The 24,347-nt window shown below is 46.7% G+C and overlaps 1 protein-coding gene across 5 annotated transcripts in view; it reads right to left on the bottom strand.

Annotated features, from left to right (window-relative positions):
- Tet (tet methylcytosine dioxygenase-like) overlaps positions 1-20,992 on the bottom strand; it is a 136,512-nt gene extending 115,520 nt beyond the window's left edge. The window contains exons 1-2 of one of the 5 annotated variants that reach the window (XM_076367518.1): positions 20,822-20,992; positions 3,050-5,675 (exon numbers count right to left, since the gene is read on the bottom strand). In XM_076367518.1, the coding sequence (XP_076223633.1) occupies positions 3,050-4,174 (1,125 nt within the window). In that variant the 5' untranslated portion in view covers positions 4,175-5,675; positions 20,822-20,992. Of the gene's footprint in view, positions 1-3,049; positions 5,676-13,081; positions 13,159-19,066; positions 19,332-19,939; positions 20,765-20,821 lie in introns of those variants that run through there. The other 4 variants (XM_076367515.1, XM_076367514.1, XM_076367516.1 and 1 more) reach the window with 4 other exon arrangements.
- Between the last annotated feature and the right edge of the window lie 3,355 nt (positions 20,993-24,347).

Here is a 24,347-nt window from a genome sequence, read left to right as displayed (position 1 = left end):
CGCAGCAATTACTTCTCGCCGGAGGCCTCGGCGCGTCACATCTCCGTTTTAATAAGGCGCAAAAAGGAGACGGAGTTCAACATAATCGTCCATTCCGTCAAGATCGTAATGTTTAAGGTGAGACGATATCGTGGCACAGGGTCGCGGCCGGTCGATCGACTTCCACAGTGGAATCGCATATTATTTTCAGTCGACAGGCTATCATCGAGCGGAACAACAATTTTCTCGTTTAATCGCGGCTCATCACGAGATGCGGTCTGCCTACGCACGACTGTCCGTGAAAGTCACGATAATAGCTGTCAGTGACTCACTTAAGGTCAGCTCGGAAAGTGGCACGATAAAGCCAAGAAGCAAGGGATAACTCTTGGCTAGAACATCTTTAGGGTATTAAATCTTAACCCTTTGATATTCATTCACCACTATTGCAATCCGTGATCAGTGATTAATCTTCGAATCAAAGAAATTGTATACCCTTTCAGATGCATTTGCTATTATATTCTCGTCGATTCTTTCTCGTCGTGTAAGGTCAATGGAAAGTCCTATTCAGATGAGAATCATCTTACTTCTTCGGTTCATTATCATTCATCATAATTTGTAAACCAATCAAAGACCATATTTATCAGTACATAATAATACAGGTAAAACTATATTAAAACATACTTCAACTTCTACCTGTTAAAAAACATCAAAGAATCTAATTTCTGACATTTGTAAAATACGATAAACATTTAACAATCATCCCTTACCATTCCATTTCTTACTTACGAAAGTACTTGAAAAAAAAACATTCTTTGAAACGATTCAAACGACCAATTCGCATTTCCCGTGTCGCGAAAGAGAACACTCAGGCGTACGTGAAACGTATCGATTCTTAATTGTCAGCGGTAATGGAACTGCGGGAGAGGGTTTATCGCGGCGGAGAGGGGCGAGGTGTTAGGTTGTATCGCCGGCAAACAACACGTTTGTTTCCGAACCGGCCGGAGTTCGATACGCGATTATTATGACCCGCGACGAGCCTTGAACTTGCCCTACGATAAGCGGAGCTGCTTACAAGCCGCGGTGGCTGTTTGTTGCACAGTGCGGCACGCTGCACACGTACGGTCGCATGCACGCGTCGCAGGCTACTCGACGCGAGCCTCGCGACTTTGCCATTAAATTGACTCGCGTCGGAGTACAATGACCCCGTTGCTTCGAGTTTTCGAAACGAGCTAGCTGGCTACTCGCGTATCGACGCAGTTCGGTCTCGATCGTTCCGATCGCGGGTAATAACGACCAGCGATTGCCGAGGGTGTAATAACCTTCCCGCTTTTTAAACCAAAGCAGACGGTTTTCAGATTAGCGACGTCAGACAAGCGAGTGGGAGACAACACGGTTTATACTGTACAGTTAGGAAGTACACTACTGCAGACTTTTATTAATATATGAATTCTTTGAATTCGTTTATCTTTAATAGAAGGCAGATGAAAATAGGTATAAAAATTCTCTTTTCTGATCCTATATCCTACAACTTATCTTCTAAAATATTTCATCCTATTTCGTACATTCGTCCCCTTCATTCCCGAGTATTGGGTAATAATTACGTACTTTCTTCATCTATGTCGTCAGCTGGAAATGATGTTTAGAGTATTAATATACCGGTTAAATGAACGTTACGTAAGATTTGAATATTCTATTGAAGATACATTTTCCGACGAACAATATACGATAAACTATAGAACATTTGAGAAAAGAGAGATATAAATAGAAATGGTTGGTTGGATCAGTCGAGTATGGTTCACAACCATCGCTGAAAGCAAGGCAGCCAGTCAGCCAACAGCCGAACAGTCAGCCAGCAAGCCAACGAGCCAGTCAACCCACCAACCCCCTATTCAATGTCGCTACAATAATAAACCACCTCGGTTATCTGTATTTCTGTATTTCCCACTGGGATTCTCGGCACACTCTGGCATCGGGGCCAAGTTCAGACTATATATACGTACGTACGTACGTACGTGTGTGTGTGTTTGTATGTATGTGTGGGTGTGTGTGCGTGCGTGCGTGTGTGTGTGTGTGTGTAAATAACACCTATATAAACACCTATAAATTTATATATATATATATATATATATATATATATGTTTTCATACACAGCATTCTATAACGGCGGATACGTTGATGTTTATCCTACCCTACCGGTGGTGTTACAATTCACACCCTTTCTCTACTGCCGGCCACATTGATGCACCTGGATTTTCACCAATTTCGACCAAAGCCACCTTGTCGCGTGGCGAATTCATTTTCGTCCTCGTTTTACGACCACGCGTGCGTCCCCCACCCCACCCTTTCGCCCCAAATCGACACGTTTTTACAAATTGTTCCGGTTACGATGTTTCGTAGGACGGGAAACCGCGGCGCAACAGGAAATAGTACTATTTTCTCCTTTTTCAATACTGTACATGACGCTTGTTAATCCTCCTAGCTTTCAATTTTTCAATATCGCTTATGATCTTCTGATTTATTGAAAACAGTACTATTTTTCTATCAAATAAAATTTATATTAAACGAATCGATTCCAGACCAAATAAATACCCCACCAGATCCTCATCCCATTTAAGTTAAAATGAATTAATTAAAACGTACCCCAACAATCATCTATCATTCGGAAAAAAACCACCCTACCGTGCAGCGAATTTACCCTCAAGAATTCACCATGAAAACTGAATAAAAAGGAACATTCATTACTCATCACGATATTCGTTGGATCAATATTACACCTCGAACATACAAAGACAAAATTACCATCAAGTTACCCTATTCTCCCTCACTCACAAGCTTCGAATTCATTTCGACAGATTTTCGAGTCTCTTTCGCTACAAGCAAAACATTAACAATAAGTAATGAATCTGCAGATGCAACAACGTGATACTTGAATAAAAAGCCTTGCCAATACCAAAACATGAAACAGCAAAATTCAGATTTACTTTTAAATAGACCTAAAATCCGCCATTCGGTCGCCAAGACAGTCAGCCACAAAGATAACCCATCTATCAATGAAAACATTTTCACTTACCTTTTTCTCGGTGAGTTTCTCGCACCGCCTCATCTTGCAGATCTGGTGGCTCTTGTCGTTCCTGCAGGGCGCGCAGTCGCCGCAGTTGTCCTTTCGCTGGCAACCGATGCACTCTCCGCACCGTTTCCGCTTTTTCTTGGCCGGCTTGTCGTTGAGTCCGCCGTCCCCGTCGGCGTCGACCATACCGCCCCCGAGATGATGCGGTCCCCTGTTCGCGGTGGACGAGACCGCGGCCACTTGGCCGGAACTCTCGACGTTCCCGGCTCCGGCGCTGTCCTCAGACTCCATCGAGCCGGCCCGTATTTTTCTGCGCTCCTTTTTCCTACCGTCGATCCCGATCGGCCTAGATGTGGGCGAAGAGTCCAGCACCGTGGACATCGGGTTCTGGAAGTTCGCGTGATGGAGCTGCGGATACTCGGGCTTGACCACCGTGAGCACAGTGTGATGAGGATGTCCCGGCGGTGGCGGCGGGAATGCCTGCACCGGGCTCGATCCCAGTAATTGTATGTGCCTTTCATCGAGTAGCTGTTGCTGAAGGGCCGGCACCTCTCTCGCCTGTACCGGTGCGGGTACCAACGGATAGCCGACGCTGCCTCGATGAGGATGAGGCGCGGGCAGCGGTGTGCCAAGCGTATGGAAACTTGGTAGGCCCACCGCGGACGTGACAGGTGGTGAGTGCGATATCGAGGCGGGCGACAATGGCGTGAGCGCCGTTAATTGGGGCTCCGCTTCGCTGGGAGCGGTGAATTGACTCGCGAAGCTCGGCAAACCTTCGCCGCCGGGCGCGACGACGCCACCGCCTCCGCCGCCTGCCGCGTTCTTCGACTCCCACGGCCTATACTGGCTGGCGAGCACCACCTCGCCCCGCGAGTCGATCAACCGGCCGGTCAGTCCCTCGTAGTAGTCCCATGAGGACGTAAGCCCGAGACCGACGTCCTGCGGATGAAGGGTAGTCAATGTCGTTGAGCTATCCATCGCGTTGTCCCCGGCGAAGCTGCTGAACGGCGGTAGGTGACGAGCCGGATCACCCGGTCCGACCGTGCCTGGCGAGGTCGCTACCGCCGCCGGAGGGCTGCCTGCTACCCTCTCGGTGGCGACGACCTCCTTCGTTACCTCCGCGCTCATCTTCCCCGCCACGTCATCGCGACTCTTTGCCTCCCCCTGATCGTGGGAGGTCGAGGTTCACCGTTCACTATACGATCCTGGAAACTCGATACGGAGTAACCTCGATGTATCTAGATCAGCTGCTTCTAAGCTCTTCGACTCAGCGTCGAGAGCTTGGTATTGAACGACAGCGCGATCAGGAATATTTATTAATCACGATGATTCACGGGCATTCGACTGCTCGTAGTTGAAACCCGTAACATTTGACGAAATGACGGCGTTCGTCTTCTGGATTTTCCGGAAGTCACTGGGTTAGGTTTAGGTCTCGTTTGCTTTCCGCGTTTCTCCTGAGTCTTTTATTCTTCTTTAAATTTATATAGATTGTGTGCTGCCTTTTAGTCTCTTCCTGTTTATTAGTTGCTCTTTCTTTCTTCTTTTTTCTCTCGTACACTCGCGTTCTGTCTCTTTCGCTCGTTCTCACTGTGTTCCTGTAGTTTTTGTTGTAAATTTTCTCTCGCTCGCTCGCTCGCTTTCGCTCAATCTCGCTCTCTCTCTCTCTTTCTGTTTCTCTCTCTCGCAATTTTTTTTCTCTATAATTCTATTTCTGTCGTTTGTACTCAACAGGTTTAGGCTACGAACTGAAGTAGATCGGTTTCTCTGGGAGTAATTACGCGCGAGTCTCCTTTTGTTTTTCCTCTGAATACGCAGGCTGATGCTATCTCGCTTTGGATGGGACTGCTCTTGGTCGGTGCGGCCTCTCGAAAGAAAAAAAGAATGGTGTGAATTTGTTCGAAATTCTTACATTTATAATGCTTAAATGTGTAAGTTGGACTTCCGTCGTTATTCGCTTAGAAAACACTTTGTCGATTGGCTATATGTTTCTTGCCTTCTCCTTTCTCTTTCTGTTATTTGCTTTCTCTTTCCGTTTGTCCTCGCGATGTTCGCTTAATTTAATCTCGCTCCGTCCTCGCTGAGTTAGTTGAGTATCGTTACTTGCTGAGTTGATTAGTAGAAAAAATGAAATGGTAGATTCTTTGGTTTACGGTTTGTCGTTTCGCGCGATGTTCGTTTATCTTTTCCTGCTTTCCCCTTCTTCCTCTTCCTCGTTTCACCCTTTTATCTTCCTCGCGGTTATTTCTTCTTTAATGTACAATCGTTCTCGTTTACTTCGTTTCACCTCTCGATTTGGCACTGGCGGACTTTTTGTTTAGTTTTCCTTTTTCTTGTTTTTCCTCCTTTTTCCTTTTATTCCCCTAGTCTCGTCTAGTTTATTTTTTTCAGATATACTTTGTACACTAGTTAGATTACTATAGCTCTTAAACCTTTGTCTTCTTCTCGCCTAAGCTCTTGGAAAATTCTTCTTTTTTCTTTTTCTTCTTCTTCTTCTTCTTCTTCTTCCTTGTCTTTCTTTTTTTCGTTATCGTCGATATAAACACACTAATTACTTCTTTCGCGATTCGTAAGAAAATAGAAATCACTTGAGGTTAATGTGGCTTGTTAGAAGGCGGTTGATTTGTACGATCTGGAACAGATAAGAAGACTCGCCGTTAATTGTCGTCGTATTATTAGTATCTGTTACGAAATTTATTGCGTCATGCGATCGCTCTATCACACACGTTCCTTATTCGTCGCGCGAACACGATACGTTACACAAATACTTCTCTGCGCGCGACTCGTTCGAACCGTAACAGAAACTTCTGTGACACAATTTATTTTTCTTTTACTACGAAATTTAATGTTATATAAAATAAATTAAATGCAAAATCAATTCTACATAAATGTAAAACGTATCGACTGATGAATGAAGTAAATCTGTCAAAAATATACTTCGAAGAAATAAATTATCTCGTAATGCTATACAATACAAAGATAATACTAATCAAGCTTTTAACTCGGGATAACTATTCCAGTTATTAAATGAAGGAAAAACTAACAAAATTCTGACGAACAATTTAGAAATATTTTTTAAAAAACTTAGCTCAGAAATTTAAAGTATGAAATATTAATACAGAGTGAAGATAGTACATAATAAAATGTTTTATACCGTAATAATCGAGCAATTTTAAATACGATATTCGAACGATTTTCAGGTATAGCGGGGATATACGAAACGTCGACAATGGTGACGAAGAGCCGATTTAAAAAAAGAGATGATATCAAGGTAAAGAAAAGTCTGCCGACAAGGCTGATTTATCGAACCCTCCCCTTTCGCCGGCGGTCACGTGAGCCGATCGTAAGCGAGAACGTGACACGCGACTATGTGGGAACGTGTCATAGACGTTACCATAACGTGACCATCGCTAAGCCAAGGTTACTATTACGTTCGGCGTGTCTGCACACCTACTCGCTCGCTTTGATACCCGCGAATGTTGTGCCCTAGTCCCCGGGACGGTTCATTCACGCTGCTTAGAGCGGTGACGATGGCTATGAGCTCTTCGCGGCCTCTCCCTTTCGTTCTCTACTATTTCTGAGGTTCCTGCGCTTTCATCCGAACGAAAATAGAAACGGTAGTCGAACGAAGAATTGTTACAATAACTACACCGCGACTTTCTTTTCCATTTACAGTGTGAAAATGACTTCAGCGTATTAAGCATTCTTCATTATTTCTAGTGTATATATTTTTCGCAGCTATTGAAGTATTCAACAGTAAACAGATAAGCCCATAGATTCTGCTTGACGTTGTCAGTTGTACGGATAATGAAAAAGTCTCTAAAATGCGAAATGTGCATTCACGACATCAAACTGCTGCGCAAAACGTGTCGCAACCGATTTCCCGAATAAACATACCACCACACGTATCAAATCTTTCATCATTGGTTCATCATTACCCAACGACTGTAATCTGATAAGAGCGTAACAGAATTACTTTCATTTTGATTTCACTACGTACATTCAGAAACTTCGGCATTGCTACTCTCATATCACTTTCATTCTTCATTCTCACTGTTAGGCTATTAATTATTCAAACTCGCTGTTTTCAGCCTGGTAAAATACATAGTAAAGAAACAAAAAGCTAGCCAACTTTCGCTACAAGTTAATCGTCAATTCCCTGAAATTCCAATGTTTCGAGAGTCTATCCATAAACTGCAAATTCATGCAAAACCTCACCGCAAAGGGTCAACTGTACCCTCGACGCGACAGAAGCCACCCTCAACGCTGATCTTTCCGAAATACCAAGAACACCTATCAGGGTGTTAATTTCTTCCCCATAATCAGCCGAACGGACCGATCCCCACAACGGTTCACCCTCAACCAGCCCCGTTCGATTGCTCGTTTCGTTGCTCAGAAGAGGTTCGAAGCCATCGTCGAAAACCGATGTTGGCCCTCCGTGAGATATCGACCGCCATTTAGCCCCCCCCCCCCCCCCCCCTCACTCTCGCTGTTCCTCTCTTTCTGCTGGCGTTCCGAGCCTGTACATACAGAACACGCGCAAACCGAGCACACCAACGATGTGTAACACGTAGATCTGCACACACGTGCCCGGTGCCCGTCACTCGAATGCACCCACACGAGCACAACAGGCGCGCCGCTTTTGCCACGGCTCGTGGATGTACATAATGGCCGGTACATAGAGAGCAACAGCTCTCTCGCTATCTCACGGACGACGCTTTTCCAGCATGCCCGCCCCAACGCGCCGCGACCGTGACGCCAGCCGCAAAACTCTCTCTAATAGCTTTACTACAGCTGGTGTGTGTGTGCCCGGCGGAGCTTTCGCTATCGTTGGAAACTTGCACTGTCGTTTGCACTTTCGCTTGCCGCACGCCGCGCCGGGCGAATCAAACCGCCCAAGATAAACCGTGTCCCCCGTTGGTTACCGCGCTTCCGCGGCCGGCACGTGGCGTGACCTTGCGCCCAACCGGAGCGCACCTTTGACCACCGGGAACTGGTCCTGCGGATCTTCAGGTATGAGGCGAGGATGAGGACGAGATACCTGTGAGGTACCTCTGTGACCTAGAAAACGCTCGTTTTCGTTTCAGGTGCGAGTGTTTCAGATATTTTTAGAGTTGGTTCGCATGATTGATCAGATGAACAGAGATTAATTAGCAACTGGTTGAAATATTTGGTTCGATTCGTCTGTGCTGTTACATGCGATATGCTGATCTAGGAGATTTGATCTGTTAGGTAAATGGAACAGTGAATTGAAACAAAAGGATGGCGATCTTGTGATTCACCGATTATCGCTGTTATATGGTTTCCACGACTTTAGGGCTGACTATGTTTTCATAGAGAAAGTACAGGTAGAAGAAGCAGGAATACTTCAGCTATTTAAAGATCCCACATAACCACAGGATCTTTGGATCTTGCTTTTGAAAAACACGGTATAACCATCGCGAAGACGTTCTCGCTAGAATCTATAGTCACGTGATAGAGAGCTCTACTGACTCTGATGTCGAAACACCTGTGCACGCAGGCCACAGGCGATTGAACTTTCCTGGAGGACTATAAATCTGGTCTAGACCGAATGCCGCGAACTTTAGTCTTTAAAGGTCGCGGGACTGGCTACGCCGATAGCACTTGGTTCTCGGCTGCGTCTCCCCCCTTCTCCCTCCCTCCTTCCACCACCCTTTCGATAAAAAGGATCGAAGGTATCGAATACGGGGGGAGGGGGGATTCGAAGAAGTTGGTAATCCGCGGAGCATGTACCGAGCGTGTATAAATCGTCGTGGCTGGTTGAAAACGCGGCTGAAATCGATCGGTCTCGTATCGGCGTCCGTCTTGCCCGGCTGACGCGAAACTTTCCAACTTCTGCCGGGATGTTTTATCGTTCCAGCCAGTCCTGAAAACGCGCGATATAAATTAAAGCTATCTTCTCGACGGGACTCGATTTCCTCCGAACACGGAAGGATTCTTCAGTTAAAAAAGTGGATCGAAGGCATGCTTCAGTCGCAGCGTGACAATGTCAAGGAAATCTACCGTCGAAGACAAGATAGCAAGAAAATTAATAGGAATTTGAGACTGAATTCGCGATCTTATGAAAAACTCTCAATTATATGTAGAACATGAATGTCTGTACTATTCCGATTTTTATATAAATTCACATACTTACGGAGTAATTTCTAACGTGAGAAATTAAATAGAAATACATTATCCCAATAAACACATTAGAAAAACGAAGAATATAAAATCTATACTCAAGTTTATTAAAATATTGTCAACATCAGACTTTAATCACCAGTATTTACTACAAGTGTACAAAAATTCATCTATTCATAAACTAATGTCGGCATACACGAACGAAAAGATAATCTAACACGAACAATTCGTTGAAAACGAATTAAGCCATAGTAAATCCTTCGCGAGGGAACATCCGGTATACCGTCTCTAGCGCGATAATTCTCGGCCCACCCTATACAAGAGGAAGAATGCGTGGATGAGTTTCCCGATCGCGACGGGGGCGAAAATTCCATCGAATCCGTGGAGCGCAGATCGATAGCCGGGCGCGGAAGAAGACGCTTCCACCGGAACGATGACGAGACGAAATTTGGAAAAGGCTCGGCGAGGAGCGGAGCGAAGAGGGCTCGCGCTGAGAGGCGTCGTCGGCGTGAAGAGAGAACAGCTGGCGCCTCGGCGTTGCACTTTCGTCGAATCGACCGTAGGCCCGGCTTTGTACGCGCGCAGAAAAATTCAATACGGCGAGCGCGCGTTGCGGCCTGGAACCAACGTAGAGGCAGACATTTGAACAAACGAACAAAAAGCCGAAAGAACGAACGGGTAAACGTAGAAACGAACGTACAAACGAACGTACAAACGAACGTACAAACGAACGAGCGATATATCCCGTCGTCGTCGTCGGATTCTTTCGTCGGCGGAACGCAGGACGCGAGTTCCCAGAAGCCGCGTGCAAACCCAGCTGGCCAACAGAAAGAGATCGGAGATTCCGCGCGCTTGGAATTAATATTAGACGGCGACGAGTTGCGCGCCATCGAAAAAAGCCGAGCTAACGAAACATGCGCACGAAAGCCGTCCCTCGAGCTTTTGTCCGCGAATATTCGAGAGAGCTGTTAACTAACTTCGTATAAAACGATTGCAGTTAATTTCTGGATAATCGAGGGAACGAACAAATTTGAGAATGTGTCCGCTGCTACTAAAATGATTGGAGTTTTTCTGTTATGAAGTTGTATATCATAGTTTGGAGTAGATTTCGTTGGTTGCACAGTTTTAGTTGCTTTGTAGTCGACGTCTAAAAAGTCCAATTTTCGTATTCTCCTTTGTGTTTTTAAATACAGACCACTGGGCGAGCATAATTAGGAGTATTACGTGAATATAATTGCATAACGGTTTAACCCAGACTAAGCAACGAAGTTTAAAGCCACTGAAAACCGGAATTATTTTCGACCAAGCTAGTATTCGAGATAGGAGACAAATACTGTTATCGAGGTGGAGAATTTTGAACCTTGAATAAAAGATAAACGGTTGTTGTGTGTGGGTTAGCAGTAGGTAGAAAGTAAAGCGGTACATTATTTAGGACAGATGCGCGCATATTTCTATGTGAATGTTCGATTAATTGAACGCCAGGATGAAGTACATCTGCCCCATTTTATTTATAGTCTGTTATTTGCATGAAATTGTATCTACCTTTACATAGTGATTATGGTTTAGATAGTACAGTCCTGAAATTGTGAAACATGATGGAGATCTTGAAATATAGCTAACGTTTGTTGAATAATAATGCGTTCTGATACATTGAAGTAATATTGCAGTACTTGCTATACTGTGAATATAGTCACTATCATCACCGTCACCACCTTACTCTTTCTAAAGTGTAATACGGACGTTGAAATTTCAAAATTTATAGTTACTATTTATACATTACTCGTTGGAATATGTATTATTTTAAATTATAGCCGACCATTCTGGCTAATTTAAAATGACAGAATAAACTGAACATACGATCCCTTGTTAAACAGTTCGAGTATTTCGTGGCTAAGTACACCTCACGCAGCAAGCAGATAATTGTCAGCGACACGTAAGTCCCAATCCCGAGCCGCGTTTCCATTTTATGAGAAACGACGCCGCGGAATTCCGCGCGTCCCGTTTCATTACCATCGCGAGCCTGTATCGAGCAGTCACGGCTGGCTCGAACTTCTTTGTTTCACTCGGGATCAGCGTCGTGGCGTGTTATCGTGACACGAGGAATTTCGCGTCGCTTTCACACGCGACGCACAGAAAACTGTTTGCACGCCGATACTCCGTTTCGATCGTCCGCCGTTCAGCGGGTACGTCAATTATCCGTCGATCTTTTATACCTTGAGACGGTATCTTAAAATACCTCTCACATTAAAACGCCGCTGCGAAACGAACACAGTCACAGTCTTTCCGTAAATTCAATTTAATTGACTTCAATCCACCTTAATGACGGTAAAAAATCTTTAACCGCGCGTTATAATGCGCGTCGTTCGAACGGCGCTCAAGTACCCAGAATGAAGATACTGGTCAAAAACAAGAATGCGATAATTCAAGCCACGGAAAGCTAAACAGATCTCCCGCTAATGGAAGTAATGAACATCCACACGCGTGACAAACCCATCCGCAAGAAACGCGTAACCCGCCGGGGGCCGAACACACCATTCCAAGGACTGAAGCGGCACTAAATCATACCACCGCGACTCAACGAGCTACCTTCGTGGACGCGGGCTCAGGGACAAAAACGTTCCCCGATTAGATACCAGAAATCTATTAGCAAGAAGAATCAGGAAGCGCGACCCGGTCGCCATTCATCGTCCCGAAAACGGCAAAAAAATCGGCGGTAGTCAGCGGTGTGGGGATCGAGGGGAATAATTATTCGGGGCCCGGTTCCCAGTTATCTCCGTTTCCGCGACGGTAAATCCGCGATAACACCTCGCGTTTCCTTCGTCCTTTTTCACTCTTTTCCCTCTCTTTCTCTCGGTTCTTCTCTTTACGCGACGGTGCTGCGAAGTCGCGCTAATTCCGGCATTACGGCGAGGCAAAAATGGCGGTGCGGCGGGTTCGGTGCCGGCCGGCCGGCCGAACGGCCGAGCCGGGTCGGGTCGGGCCGACCCCGCGCCCCGTTGTTCGCTACCTCGAAAAAAGGAAACGTGAGGAGGTGGTGGTGGTGGTGGCGGTGGAGGTGGAGAGGGAGGGAAAGAGGAGGTGGTGGCGGCGGTGGAGGTGGAGAGGGAGGGAAAGAGGAGGTGGAGGTGGAGGTGGAGGAGGAAGAAGAAGAAAAAACAAAAAGAGAGCTCTCCTCTCTCGCGGCGGCTCCGAGCAAAAAAGCTTCGGGTACACTTTCGCCGACCTCGTGGTGGCGAGCGCGCGCACCCGCGCCCGCTCGGCTCTCGCGACAAAGGCTGCTTGATTCAAGGTCCCACGCACACGCACACAACCAGCGGATTCGTACACGCGGCACGAATGCACGCGCTCTCGTCCGAGCGCATGCCGCCATCGGCGTGTTCGACGGATTCGGTGCCCTGTGCCTATTATCCTTCCGAGTAACCGAAAGGTTCGACCCGTTTCGCGGTTCATTAACGCTAGAACTGCCGAACGGGTCGAAATGAGTTGCTTCGGGTTCCTTGTTTCGCTATTGTTAAGAACACACGCTTTCTCGGGAAGTTGTTAAAGAAATGGCGACACTAATGCGTTTTCAAAGGTGCGAGTCAATTGAAATCTTAATATACGCGTTCTTTATTTATGTTCGAAGATGCGAAGCAGAGATCCAACTTTGAATTCCGGAAAAGTCATAACGTCTTTCGGAGCAATAGTGAATAAAGTCATCACACCTGTAATGGTGAGCTACGTCGAGTTGTTTTTCGTACATTTGTTCTACCGAGATTTTTCTATGTAGGTTACTAACGTTTTTGGCATCAGTACGTTTATAAATACTGCAATTTGTCTGAATCAGCTGCTGCAGTTCGCCGCAGTGTTTAGTTTAACTTCTTTCAAAATGGCTTCCAAGTTAATTATACATACGTTCATGGGTCACAGGATCCGGGACGTGATGGAGCGAGGAAATTGAGCCAAAAGATGTTTCAATGGCCTAAGAAACTTTTTATTGTTATCTGAAACCGAGAAGAATATAAGTGCTTCTTCGTTTGTTTTCTTGTTTCATTTGTGGAATATTGAAACTAATTAGAATCACTACTGCATACTTGGCAGCGAAAAGATTTAAGTAGTCTAGACAGTCATTTCAAAAGCACTTATAGAACAAACCTTTTCGAATCCAGAAAATGAAAGTTTCTGGGAATCAAAAGACAACGGTAATTTGATGGATCAGAATCCTTTTACTATAAGAACTTCTCACACCAAAAGATTCCCAAAACCGAAATGAATGTTCGGAAACAAAGCCAAGCATCTACTTGAAAACCAATGTACTATGAACACGAAGATGGCAGAGGTTCAAATAGAAAATCCTTTTCCAAGCAAGTGAACGAGATCCAAGATTCTTTCATCGGTGATGCAAGATTTTCCTTACGTCCATAAAGCAGCCGAATATGAACCGCGCGGCAATTCTCAAAGACCAGATGAAGCTTGAGCGTATTAGTCCAACGACATGGAACTAGCTACCACCGGTGAGATGAAGCGTCACGCCAAGACATTCAGAGTACAATAAGAAGCTGCCGGTCAGAAGAGACAGAGAGAAAACCGCAGGCGAAAAACGGTGGCACGCGGTGGATCGTAAAGCAGTATTTACTCCCGCGTTAAGTAGCAATAAATAGCGAAGAAAGAGGCCGTGATAACTGACGTCATCCACTTACTCGAGTCATAACAATACTGTTTTTGTAGTAGCCGATTACTAGCATCGTCGCGGGCTATAACTTATTCATCCGCAGAGAGAAAAAGAGAGAAAGGAAGAGAGTGTATGTATAGTCAACGGTGGTCTCACATACTATGCCATTGATAACCTCTCTTTGAACGGCAGTGCAGTCGTAGAGAGCGTCGAGATGCACCGTTAGGTGCTGGCGTTCCGCCGATTATCGATCCACGCCGATTCGTCAACGGAACGTCTACGAGCACGGGGGAACCGGTTCAACCCCGACGAATCGCTCCTGGACACGTCTCGGGGACGCGGAACCCGCCAACAGTGACCGAAGTAACACTGCATCAACACTATGTATTCCAACCCGCAAATCAGAATACCCAATTGAACAATATCAACCATCCAGAAATTTTTTTATTGTTTCCAAGTAGTATTAAAGATCATTTTCCTAAGACCGATCACATCTATCTCGATCCGTGTACATCAATAATTTCGGAGTAACATCAGATAGATATCAGTACTTCGATGATGTATTAAACATATATAGTCAAGTATCAATTTCCATGAAGCTTCAAGCGTATGCTCATTCGGTACAATATTTATACCTCCATACTTCTCTGCTAAGAAGTATCGGCATCGGAAATGGATGCGAAACACATAAAATCTCGGTACTTTTCGCGGATTACCTTGCCATCGAATTGTTTGAATATTATCGATACGTATTGCGAAAACCTGGATTTCCCAGGCACGGGGTGGAAGAGGTTGGTGGGTCGGGTCACTTGTTGCTGCGAACCCGGCGTCGAAATCGCTTGGACGCGGGGTCCCGTGGATCGGACGAGCGACGCGACGCTTTTACGGCACTGCGTACCGGTGCTGCTGGCCGGCCAGACAAAACGCACTCGAGTGCGCACTGATTCGCGCACGAACACGAGGATCGAGCGTATGCACGCGAGCACGTACCCGCTCGCTCGCTTTCGCACACACGCAGCCCCTCGTAAAGCGGACCACAGCTGGTGCGCTGCACGGACGCCGTTGCCCGTATACGGGGTGTCCTAAGTGATTATCACTAGGAACTTTTTTCCATGGATAATCACAGAAACTGAGAACCATCGGGCATAAGAAACAGTTTAGACATTGTTTGAGAAGGGTCTAGTAAATCATAAACGCAGGCACATCTGAATTTCACCCTAACGAAGGTGCAATTTCTAAGTACCAGACCTGTCAACCAATTTTGCAGTTTACAACTTGTTTCGCACATCTACAGAAGATAGTGATTGAAAACTGAGAAGACCAGCAGTGTCTAACTGCAAAATATCTGCTAATGTTCATTTTTAAGACACTTTATTACTGAGTACGATTAGAGTATAGCTAACCAATAGACAATCGAGGCGGTTAGTCTATAACTCCCACAGAAAGAACGTTAAACAGAACAGAACTAGTAGTCAAGACTACGGATTGAGCGAGAAATCGTATCGCCGTGCATTAACACTAGAACTACCAAATGGGTCAAAATGGCCCATTCCTAATTCTTCTTTTGCAATTATTGAAAAAACAATAGACCCTTCTCTAAGAAATTTCGAAAGAAATTGTTTTAACAATGCGGAAACTAAATTTTCAGTGATGAAAGATGCACTCTTGGGGTTTCTATAGAACAATTTTGAAAAGTCATCTTGACTGCTTGGTAGTTCTAGTGTTAATTAACTCGTGTAACTAATATTTCTGAAGATTCCCCCAACTATCCCGAACACAAGGGATGGTTTCCCTCGTCATCCAGCTACATGGCGCAGTCGAATCTATCAGGTTTATTCATAGAAACTTCGTCAGCTATCATGCATTAAAAATCTGTGTACAAGTTTAACACGTTGAATGCCGTGGGGGTCACCGGTGACCCCCGACGAAATTGAATTACTATAGTTCACTTAATTAAACGACAATTATTTGAAAACATTTCTGCATTATAAATAATGGTACCCAATGCGATGACATTTAGCTAGAGGATCGTGCAATAATAATAACGCATCTCAATCGAATGATTCAACATTATATTTCTACCATTTTGTATGCGTTGCTCTATGAAATCGTGCGGCATTCAACGTTGTTAATACCCAGTGTTTAAGAAACAACCGCGCATATCGTCCCACCCAGTACACACAGCGTACCGTATATGCACACGCACGCACGTGCGCTGGCACGAAAGCGCGCTGTGTTGCGCATGCGCGTGTGCACTTTCACGGGATATACCGCAAGTACGTCGTGACGACGTTACGCGTACCGGCCGATCACACGCGAGCCCCGTGAAAGAAAGGGACCGTCGTGGTGTCGACGATCGACACGAGGGTGTCGAGAAGACCGACGGACGACGGTGCCGTCGGAGTTAACGTCGACGTGCGTCCGTCGTGGAAAGACGCGACGTCGTATCGAAAACCGGCGGCTAGCTGTGTAGCATCCTCGTGTCGAGGTGCGTAACGGTCCGGCGAGGTGGAGGAGAAGTGATGGTGGGGGTAAGGGGGGCGGGCGCACTGTTAAACCCACCCACACAAGCACATGATATCGGAAATGATATAAAATTGCGTCGAGCGCGCCGCTGATATTTAAATTGGTTCGCTAAACCACGGATTAATGCGCGCAACGACGTCCGACAGCCCACGCAGTGGGCTTCGAAAAAGGGCGCAACAGAATGAACGGGACGAAAAAAAAAAATAATCATAAAAGAGAGAAGGAAAGAACGAACGGGGCACTCTTGCCGGGCCGATCGGAGCGATTCGTCGGAAACATTCGCGTCGATACCTGTTCCCTACGTCGGACAGGTGTTCTCTGTCAGGCTGCGCGAGTCTCTCCAAGTACCGTGTATTCCGTCTCTTTATCGGCGCCACTCGAAATCATACGCAACTGTCTTACTGGTGATCTCTTTTTTTCCAACCTCTTAACACATAGGCGACCGCCTGAAAAGAACTATAACTACAAACCCCCGTCCATTATCTTCAGTTGAACTCATTCAATGAATTCGGTTCGAAACTGTGTTTTGTAAAAACAAGAACCGTATTTGATGAATTGCGAATAATCCCACTTCAGGACTTACTGAATAACAAAAGGAAAGATAAACAGAATAAAAGGCAATACGTTGCTAAGTGAAAAGTGGGAGATCTCCCCATTCGGTTGGGTAAATGTTAAGTGCCAACCTTAAGCGCCATTCGGACAAATTTAATTGACAAAGTATTCACGAAGCAGTGAATTTTTATATAGAAAAACAGAGAAGTGTAACGGAGCATAGTAAAAATTTTGGTAGAAATGTGGTGAAGTGTTATTTCGATTTTCAAATTTGACTAATTTAAAATTGAAATATAAATTCCCAAGTCATAAAAAGATTGCATCTCTTATTTATTGATCGCAGGAATCAGTACTATTAGTACGCGCGTATACCGGACTGGAAAATAATTGTCCGTTTATGACAGTTTGATGCGCGCCGGTACGATAACTATTTTAGAGCGTAGTACGTGTTTAAGAGTACTTGCGTGGCGGCAAAAATCGTATGAACGGTTCGAAACGCGAATTACCTATAAATTCGCGGGCGTGCCATCCTCGCGTGGATTAATGGCGAATGCAATGCGAGTACCATAAATTCGCCAGACCATTATAGATTTCGTATCGCGGAGCGGTTAATAATACATTTATCGAGCGACTTGACACAGAAAAATACCATGATAAAAAGGTATTCTCTATTTCGTACGCGTTGAAAACAACCGATCGTTTCTCGAACGTTCCGTACCACGAATCGCGCCTACCGCGAGAAGCGTTGGCCGTTGGAGGTTCGTTGAAAACGATTCGCGGCTAACTTCGCTGGCAACCATTTCGAATGTGCCGGCGAACCCGCGCGTAGAATTCCGACAGCTATGACCGAGAGGGACTAAAGAAACAAGAGACGGAAAAATAGAGCGAAAAAAAGACGTTAGCAAGAGAGAGCGAGAGAGGAGAGCGAGAGAAAGAGAGAAGAAGAAACGAATCCGGAGAACGGGTAAAAGGGATACTGTGCGTGCCCGTAAATCTCTTGGCGCCCGTTGTTCTCGCGGTCCACGACGTTGGTTCCTTGTCCGTTCCGATCCGTTCCGCCGTTCCGTAGGCCGAAATTTGCCCCCCTCTCCGTCCCCCGCACACCCTCTCGCTCCTCAACCCCCTAACACAGCTCTGGCCGGCACAAAAAAGGAAGGAACACCCACAGGAAAGGGAATCGAGGAAAAAAGGAAGGAGACAGGAATAGAGCGAAAGAGAAAGGGCAATTGATCGCATTCGCGACTGCGAGACAGGGGCCTCCGACGAATATTTGCATTCGGCCGTTCGGCGATCGTTAATTTCCACCGGAAAATTCCAGCGGACACGATAAAACGTCACTGGTATCGCGATTTCCGTGAAAAAAAAAAACGCGTTATCGCGGGAACGCGAACGGTCCACTACACCTGGGCATATCGATCCCTTCTCTGTCAAACGCGACTCGATTCGAAGGCATAGTTAAAACCGATCCGTAACGATGCCGAAAGTTGATCGCATGTGTACGCATTGCTCATTATCGCGTAAACTGCAAATTGTACGTTATTACCCGGTCGAAGGGGGAGGGGAAGAGGGAAACCGTCTTTTTCTCTTTGTGCCGAACACCACACGCGTGTACACGTTAAAATCGCTCGTGCTTTATCCTCGCGGCGTATACACCCGTTCCGTGGCCACACAATAATATCCCTCTTCCGATGACACTCGTGGGCGAATTTCGGCACGAGAGCGACTGTAATTTTCGTCAAAGAATGACCGCACCACGCGACGTCAAACAAGTCACCTTACGTTGGATTAAGACACAACAAATGTTTGAGAACACAAACGATGAGGGAGGTATACGGCCGCGAGATCTATTTCAGAAAAACATGTTTTTCCCTTTTTCACCACTGACGCAACCAACAATCCTCTCGAACTCTGCACGACGAACGACCACAGTCCGCAGTCGATAATGGTGTTTACCAAAGCGTCGTTTGTTCTAACCGGTCGGACTAGGTTAGGTTCGCATAGATCGGGGGCGAGAAGGTGGAAAAAAAAGTAAAATCGAAGGTACAAGATCGAGAAGGATAATCACGTTTGTACGTGCATTTACATTGTACGCGGCTTTCAGTGCACAACAGACAAAAAATAAAGTATATGTAGAAAAGTACGTTAAGAACCTGTTTCCCATACACTACGCGTGGCATCGACGAAGCGTCTGAGCCGAGTCTCGAAAACACCGGGAGAATACTCGAAGGGATGCACACTTTGGCCCGTCACTCGTCTCTCACGACGACACAACGCGTTTTTGTCTGACGCACCGCGCGAGACTCGTGAAACATTCGCAGCACGATGCGTGCACGCCGTGCTCGAGGACACTACCGTGCATCGCCGCCGGCTAGCAGGAGGCGTTGACGGCAATGGTAGTGGTGGCAGCGGTGGTAGTGGTGCTGCTGGTGGTGGTGGCGGTTGCGACGGTGGTGGTGGTGATGGTGGGGTGGCGGTGGTGTGGTGGTGGTGGTGGTGGTGGTGGTGGCGGTGGTGGTGGTGTGGTGGTGGTGATGGTGGGGTGGTAGTGGTAGGGTGGTGGTGGTGGTGATGGTGGTAGTAGAGGAGAAGGTGGTGGTGGTGAGATTGTGGTAGAGGTGGTGCCGATGGTGATGGCGGTGGTGATGATCAGCGGACGTAACAAGGAGACCAGGACGACGGAAACGTGTCGCGGTTGCAAGCTTCCGCATACTCATTTTGCAGGATGAAAAGAGTTTACGTCAAGTACAAATAATTCTTTACTCCTCGAATTTTTCTTCTTTCTCAAAACCTTCGAACACGACACATTCCGAAGCCATCTCTCACTCGGCATATCCTCGCGAACGTCAACAACAACAACAACAATAACGACGACGACGACGACGATGACGACGATGACAACAACGATGACAACGATGAATGGTAATTCGATTGTCATAATTGCAACGCGTCGTTTTACCAACAGTTTCGTATCATCCCAATCGGTACACATATCCACGGAAACGTTTACTGGCTCGCGCACTTACCCTTCTCCTTCTCCTTTCCCCGGTTTCTTCGGTTGGACGAGCTCACTATCACTCACTCTCTCTCTCCCTCTCTCTCTCTCTCTCTCTCTCTCTCTCTCTCTCTCTCCTTCTTTCTCAGTCGCCCAGCGAAAACGCTCCAGTACTCTCTTTATCTCTCTCTCTCTCTCACTTTAGCCGCGATGCTACTCCTTCCTCCAGCGTTCTCTCGCACTCTTACTCGTCGTCCCTTTCCCTCTCCGTTCTTCTGACGACCGGCGAGCAAGGGAGAAAGGAAAGAGGCAGAAAGAAACGATAGAGCAGAGAAGTAAGGACAGAGAGAGAGAGAGGGAGAGCCGAACGAAAGCGAGAGTGATCCACCACGCGCGCTCTCTCCCTCTTGTTGCACACTCCACCCGTCCGGTCGGCCTGTCGCCGTCGTTGCCGCGCTGCCACTACCGTTCCACAGCCCCGCCGGCGACGTTACATTCCAAATTTCTCGCCTCCGTCGGTAAATGAAAAGGGGGAACGTGACGACGGTGACGGCAGCGTATAACGAACGTTCATCCACGATCACCGGTCGCGGCACCAGATTAACAAACTATCGTCGTAGGAACCGTTCGACACTGTCCCACCGGTGAGTTTTCCAAACCCCCGTATCTTGTCCGTACGATTCACCACGAGTTTTCGCTCCGTTTCCCCACTGTTTCTCCGTTTTGTATCACCGTACGTATACATATACTCCGATCAGCCAGCTGTGCCCCTCCTCGCTCGCTCTCTTTCTCTACCACTCACTCTCGCTCTCTCCCCCTTGCTCTCTTTTGCTCGACACCAAACCACAGAGAACACGTGTGTACAGGTTATTTAGTAACGCTCCGACGTAATGCGCCGTTCATACCTACGCACCCCGAAAACTTCTCCTTCCGCGTCGAACGAGATTCACCTTTTTTTAGTCAGAGGTCGGTGTCGTCCCTTAACAATTCGCGTTCCTAAAGCCACACGCACGCGAACGTTCCGTTTCTTTTCTCTCTCCCTCCCACTTTACGGTACTCCCTTCGATTCTACTCGCTCGCTCTCGACGAGCTTTCTTCTCCCCCCACCCTGTTTCTTTCCTTCTCGCTCTCTCGGCGCCCGGAACGTTTTTCCTCCCTCCTGTTCCTTTTCTCTTTTCCTTGCTGTTCACTCCGATCCTCGTATCCCCGTGATCGCGATGCGTAACCCGTAGGAACGGAACGTGTTCACGGCCAGACACGTCGGCCCGGCCGCACGACGACGCATCAAAACACTGTACCTTTGGTTCGGCGGACTGCCCCGTGGTGAGTGTGCTCGCCGCGCGGTGACTGGTATGCTCCAAGAGTATTCTTTGTCCGCGCGGAGTCGCAGCTGCCCGCGTTTCGGCGGTCGTGCCCGATTCGGCGGTGTTCGGCAGTCCTCGGGTGTCATCCCGCTCGTCATGGCGGGAACCCAGGATATAGCCAGGACCATCGCCGGCGAAGGGAAAGGGAGAGGGGAACCCGAGCATACGCTCGTGCACGTTTCTCTCTTCTTTTCTCGCTCGCTCTATTTCACGTCCTCTCCCTCCCTCTTTCTTTCTCTCACCCTGTTTCTTTCACTCTCTCTCTCTCTCTTTCTCTCTCACGCGTTGTACGAGAGAATCGACGAGGAAGAGAGCGAAAGAGAGGATGATGGATCACACAGGGAGCGAAAGAGAGCGAAAAAAGGAGTGGAAGGAGAGTTAGTTGGCCGAATACAAGACTGAGTACGAAAGATTTCGATGCGTTTCTGGGGTGGGGGTTAGATCGTATGGTGCGCCGGGGAGGGGGATTGGAACGCGCAAGCGCAGTAAGATCGGCTACAACCCCTCGCGCGATACCCAAGCAACAAGGGGATGCTGCGAACCTGCTTCGACCGAACGGCAAAGCTTTTCGCCTTCTTCTTCTGATTCCTCTTTTTCAATGCCGCTCTTCCCTTGTTACGTACCCGGCTTCTCTTCGACTGCTTGTCATTGCGCAATCGTTTTGCTCGGGGAAAAATGTCCCGGAAAATGTGTCAGCTTTGTGTAATTCAATTTCGTCGAGTGCGTCTCCTCGCTTTACTTTTCAGTGATCACGGTAAAGTTAAATGTTTTTTCATCCATGGAGATGATAAAAATTCTGCGATCTTTGGGATATCGTCGCCTATTGCAGTAACAATAGAGAAATTAGTTCTGTTTTCTATTACCTGCGGATGTCTAACTATTATCTACCTACGAAAAATTCCTTCAGAAAGGACAATTTTTACTATGCAATACAGGTACACTCATAAATGATGATAATTTTATTATCGTATATTTCTAAGTTTTGATGAAAAAATGATTTCCAAATAATAACCTATACACATATGCATGTGGAACTGGAAGAAAAACTATGAATCGGTACAGTTAATCATTCCACGGGACGAGTTTCTAAGTCAATACTCCGTGAACCATTTAGCCACCCGTTGACCCAAGAAAGGACGTTCGATTCCGTTGACCAGAAATGCGCCGATTTTTTACACTCGGTCGGCTCTCCTTCACTATGCGAAAGGGTTAATCAGGCTCAGTAACCCAAATTTCAGAATGAACGCCCATCGACAAAGCGGTCAGGAAGGACAACCTTTCGGCCGCGTGTCAGCCGTGACGCTTCCTTTTACCTTTCGGTTGATTCCGGGCGGCGTGTGTAACGGACAGGGGAAACCCGGGGGTGGAAGGGTTGCCCGTTCGCCTCCGGGCCCGAAAAGTCGTTGATATCGAATCCGAGAGAGGCTCGTCGAAATAAATCGTTAGCGACAACGCGGGGTGAGGAGAGGAAGAAGCTGGTATCTCGGCACGTGGATTGGTCGGGCAAGAGTTTCGGGCTCCTGACGGGGAGCCGGGGCAACATTTTATGAGGTTTTTTTACGAGTCCCGGAAAAGAAACTCGGTAGGCTCGCAAATTGAACTCTAATTCCACGGGAAACGCGTCGATCCCGCTTACGTAAAACACTACGGATGCGTGGGGTGGAACCGCAGGATCAAGGACGATCCGGGGATTTCAAGGCAGTTGCCGTTGACTACGATACTCGGGCTAACTTTGAAATCTACGCCGCCGAATTTAAAGGATCCTCTTTCGTCTAACGATGGAATCGAAAGTCAAACTAATTTCGAAGACTGTCGAACTTCTTCAGTGAAAACGTTTCAGCAGTTGGACGGAAAAACGTCGAATTTAAATGTTCATCGCGCAATCGCTAGACGCTGTCCCTGCTAAGTAACTTATGAGGGTATTTTCTATCTGCTAGAAAATAGACATCTAAGGTGTCGACGTAGAACATACCGCGGATACGGGCTGACGTTTTTTTTCCGAATACCCTTGTAACTGGCGCTTGGTGCGGGTACATTCAGAGATTTTTAAAGTCGTCTGTTAAGACACATGTTGTTTGACTCGAACGATGGTTATGTACTCTTCGAATCGTGTCCAGGGATCTTGATAATAACTCAGAAAACTAGAGAAAGTTTCGTGACTACTATGATTCAAAAAATTCATCAACGTCCAAACTTTTCTTTCTCTGCCCACGATTGCTTTATCCGCGATTAATTGCCTCCTTCTTCGACTGATAAAACTGTCTCCTAACATAAATCAGAACACACGCCAGAAGACTTAATTATTCTCTTTGTCCTTATAAAAGCAGATAACGAGGAACTTCGTGATGCTCCTTATTCAAAGGGTTGATCTCGCAAACCGTAACAGCATCGACGGATCTAGAAGAGCAAAAACTAAAAAAAATGGACCACAGAGCACGAAAAAACGTTGATTCGCCGGTGTTATCGCGGTTAAACGATGGAAAGCCCTTGTGGTCGAGTTTCCCATGCTGCATCGGGGATGCGTTTAATCGAGAACACCTCGAAGACGCGAAGCGTTCTACGCTGTTGGCTAGGTAGCCGTCGCGATTAACATAATAATGGCATATGCAGATATAAATTAATGCGGGATTCTTCTAGGAAGGGTCGACGACACGGCAGCTTCTCAGCCGGCAGAAGGATGCGTCGGCAGTCCCGCGAGGATCTCTCGTTTCTCAGGGCGCGCGTCAACGTCAACGCGGTGCGCCGTCGTCGGCCAACCCTATTGTGTCCCGGCAAGTGCTCGAATATGTTTTATCACTAGCGTAAGTCTCTTCATCGCTCTTTCTCCCTTTTCACATTTTTTTCCCTCTACTCTCCGGATTATGGAGGAAGAATCTGTTCTGTTTTCCATCTTGATCTCGCGAGACGTTGACCGATATTGATGATTCGACCGACTTGTACAGATCTGGGGATGGGAGTTATTGATTTCGAAAATTTGTTTGGTTTTCTGACGTCTTGTTTACATAATGACATAAATGAAACTAAAGAAAATGCATTGATGCGAAGAAAAAGGCAATAGAAGTTATTAACATATAA

The sequence above is a fragment of the Nomia melanderi genome, chromosome 5 (genome assembly GCF_051020985.1).
Source record: "Nomia melanderi isolate GNS246 chromosome 5, iyNomMela1, whole genome shotgun sequence".
NCBI lineage: Eukaryota > Metazoa > Arthropoda > Insecta > Hymenoptera > Halictidae > Nomia > Nomia melanderi.
This window is presented reverse-complemented; position numbering and strand designations above follow the sequence as displayed.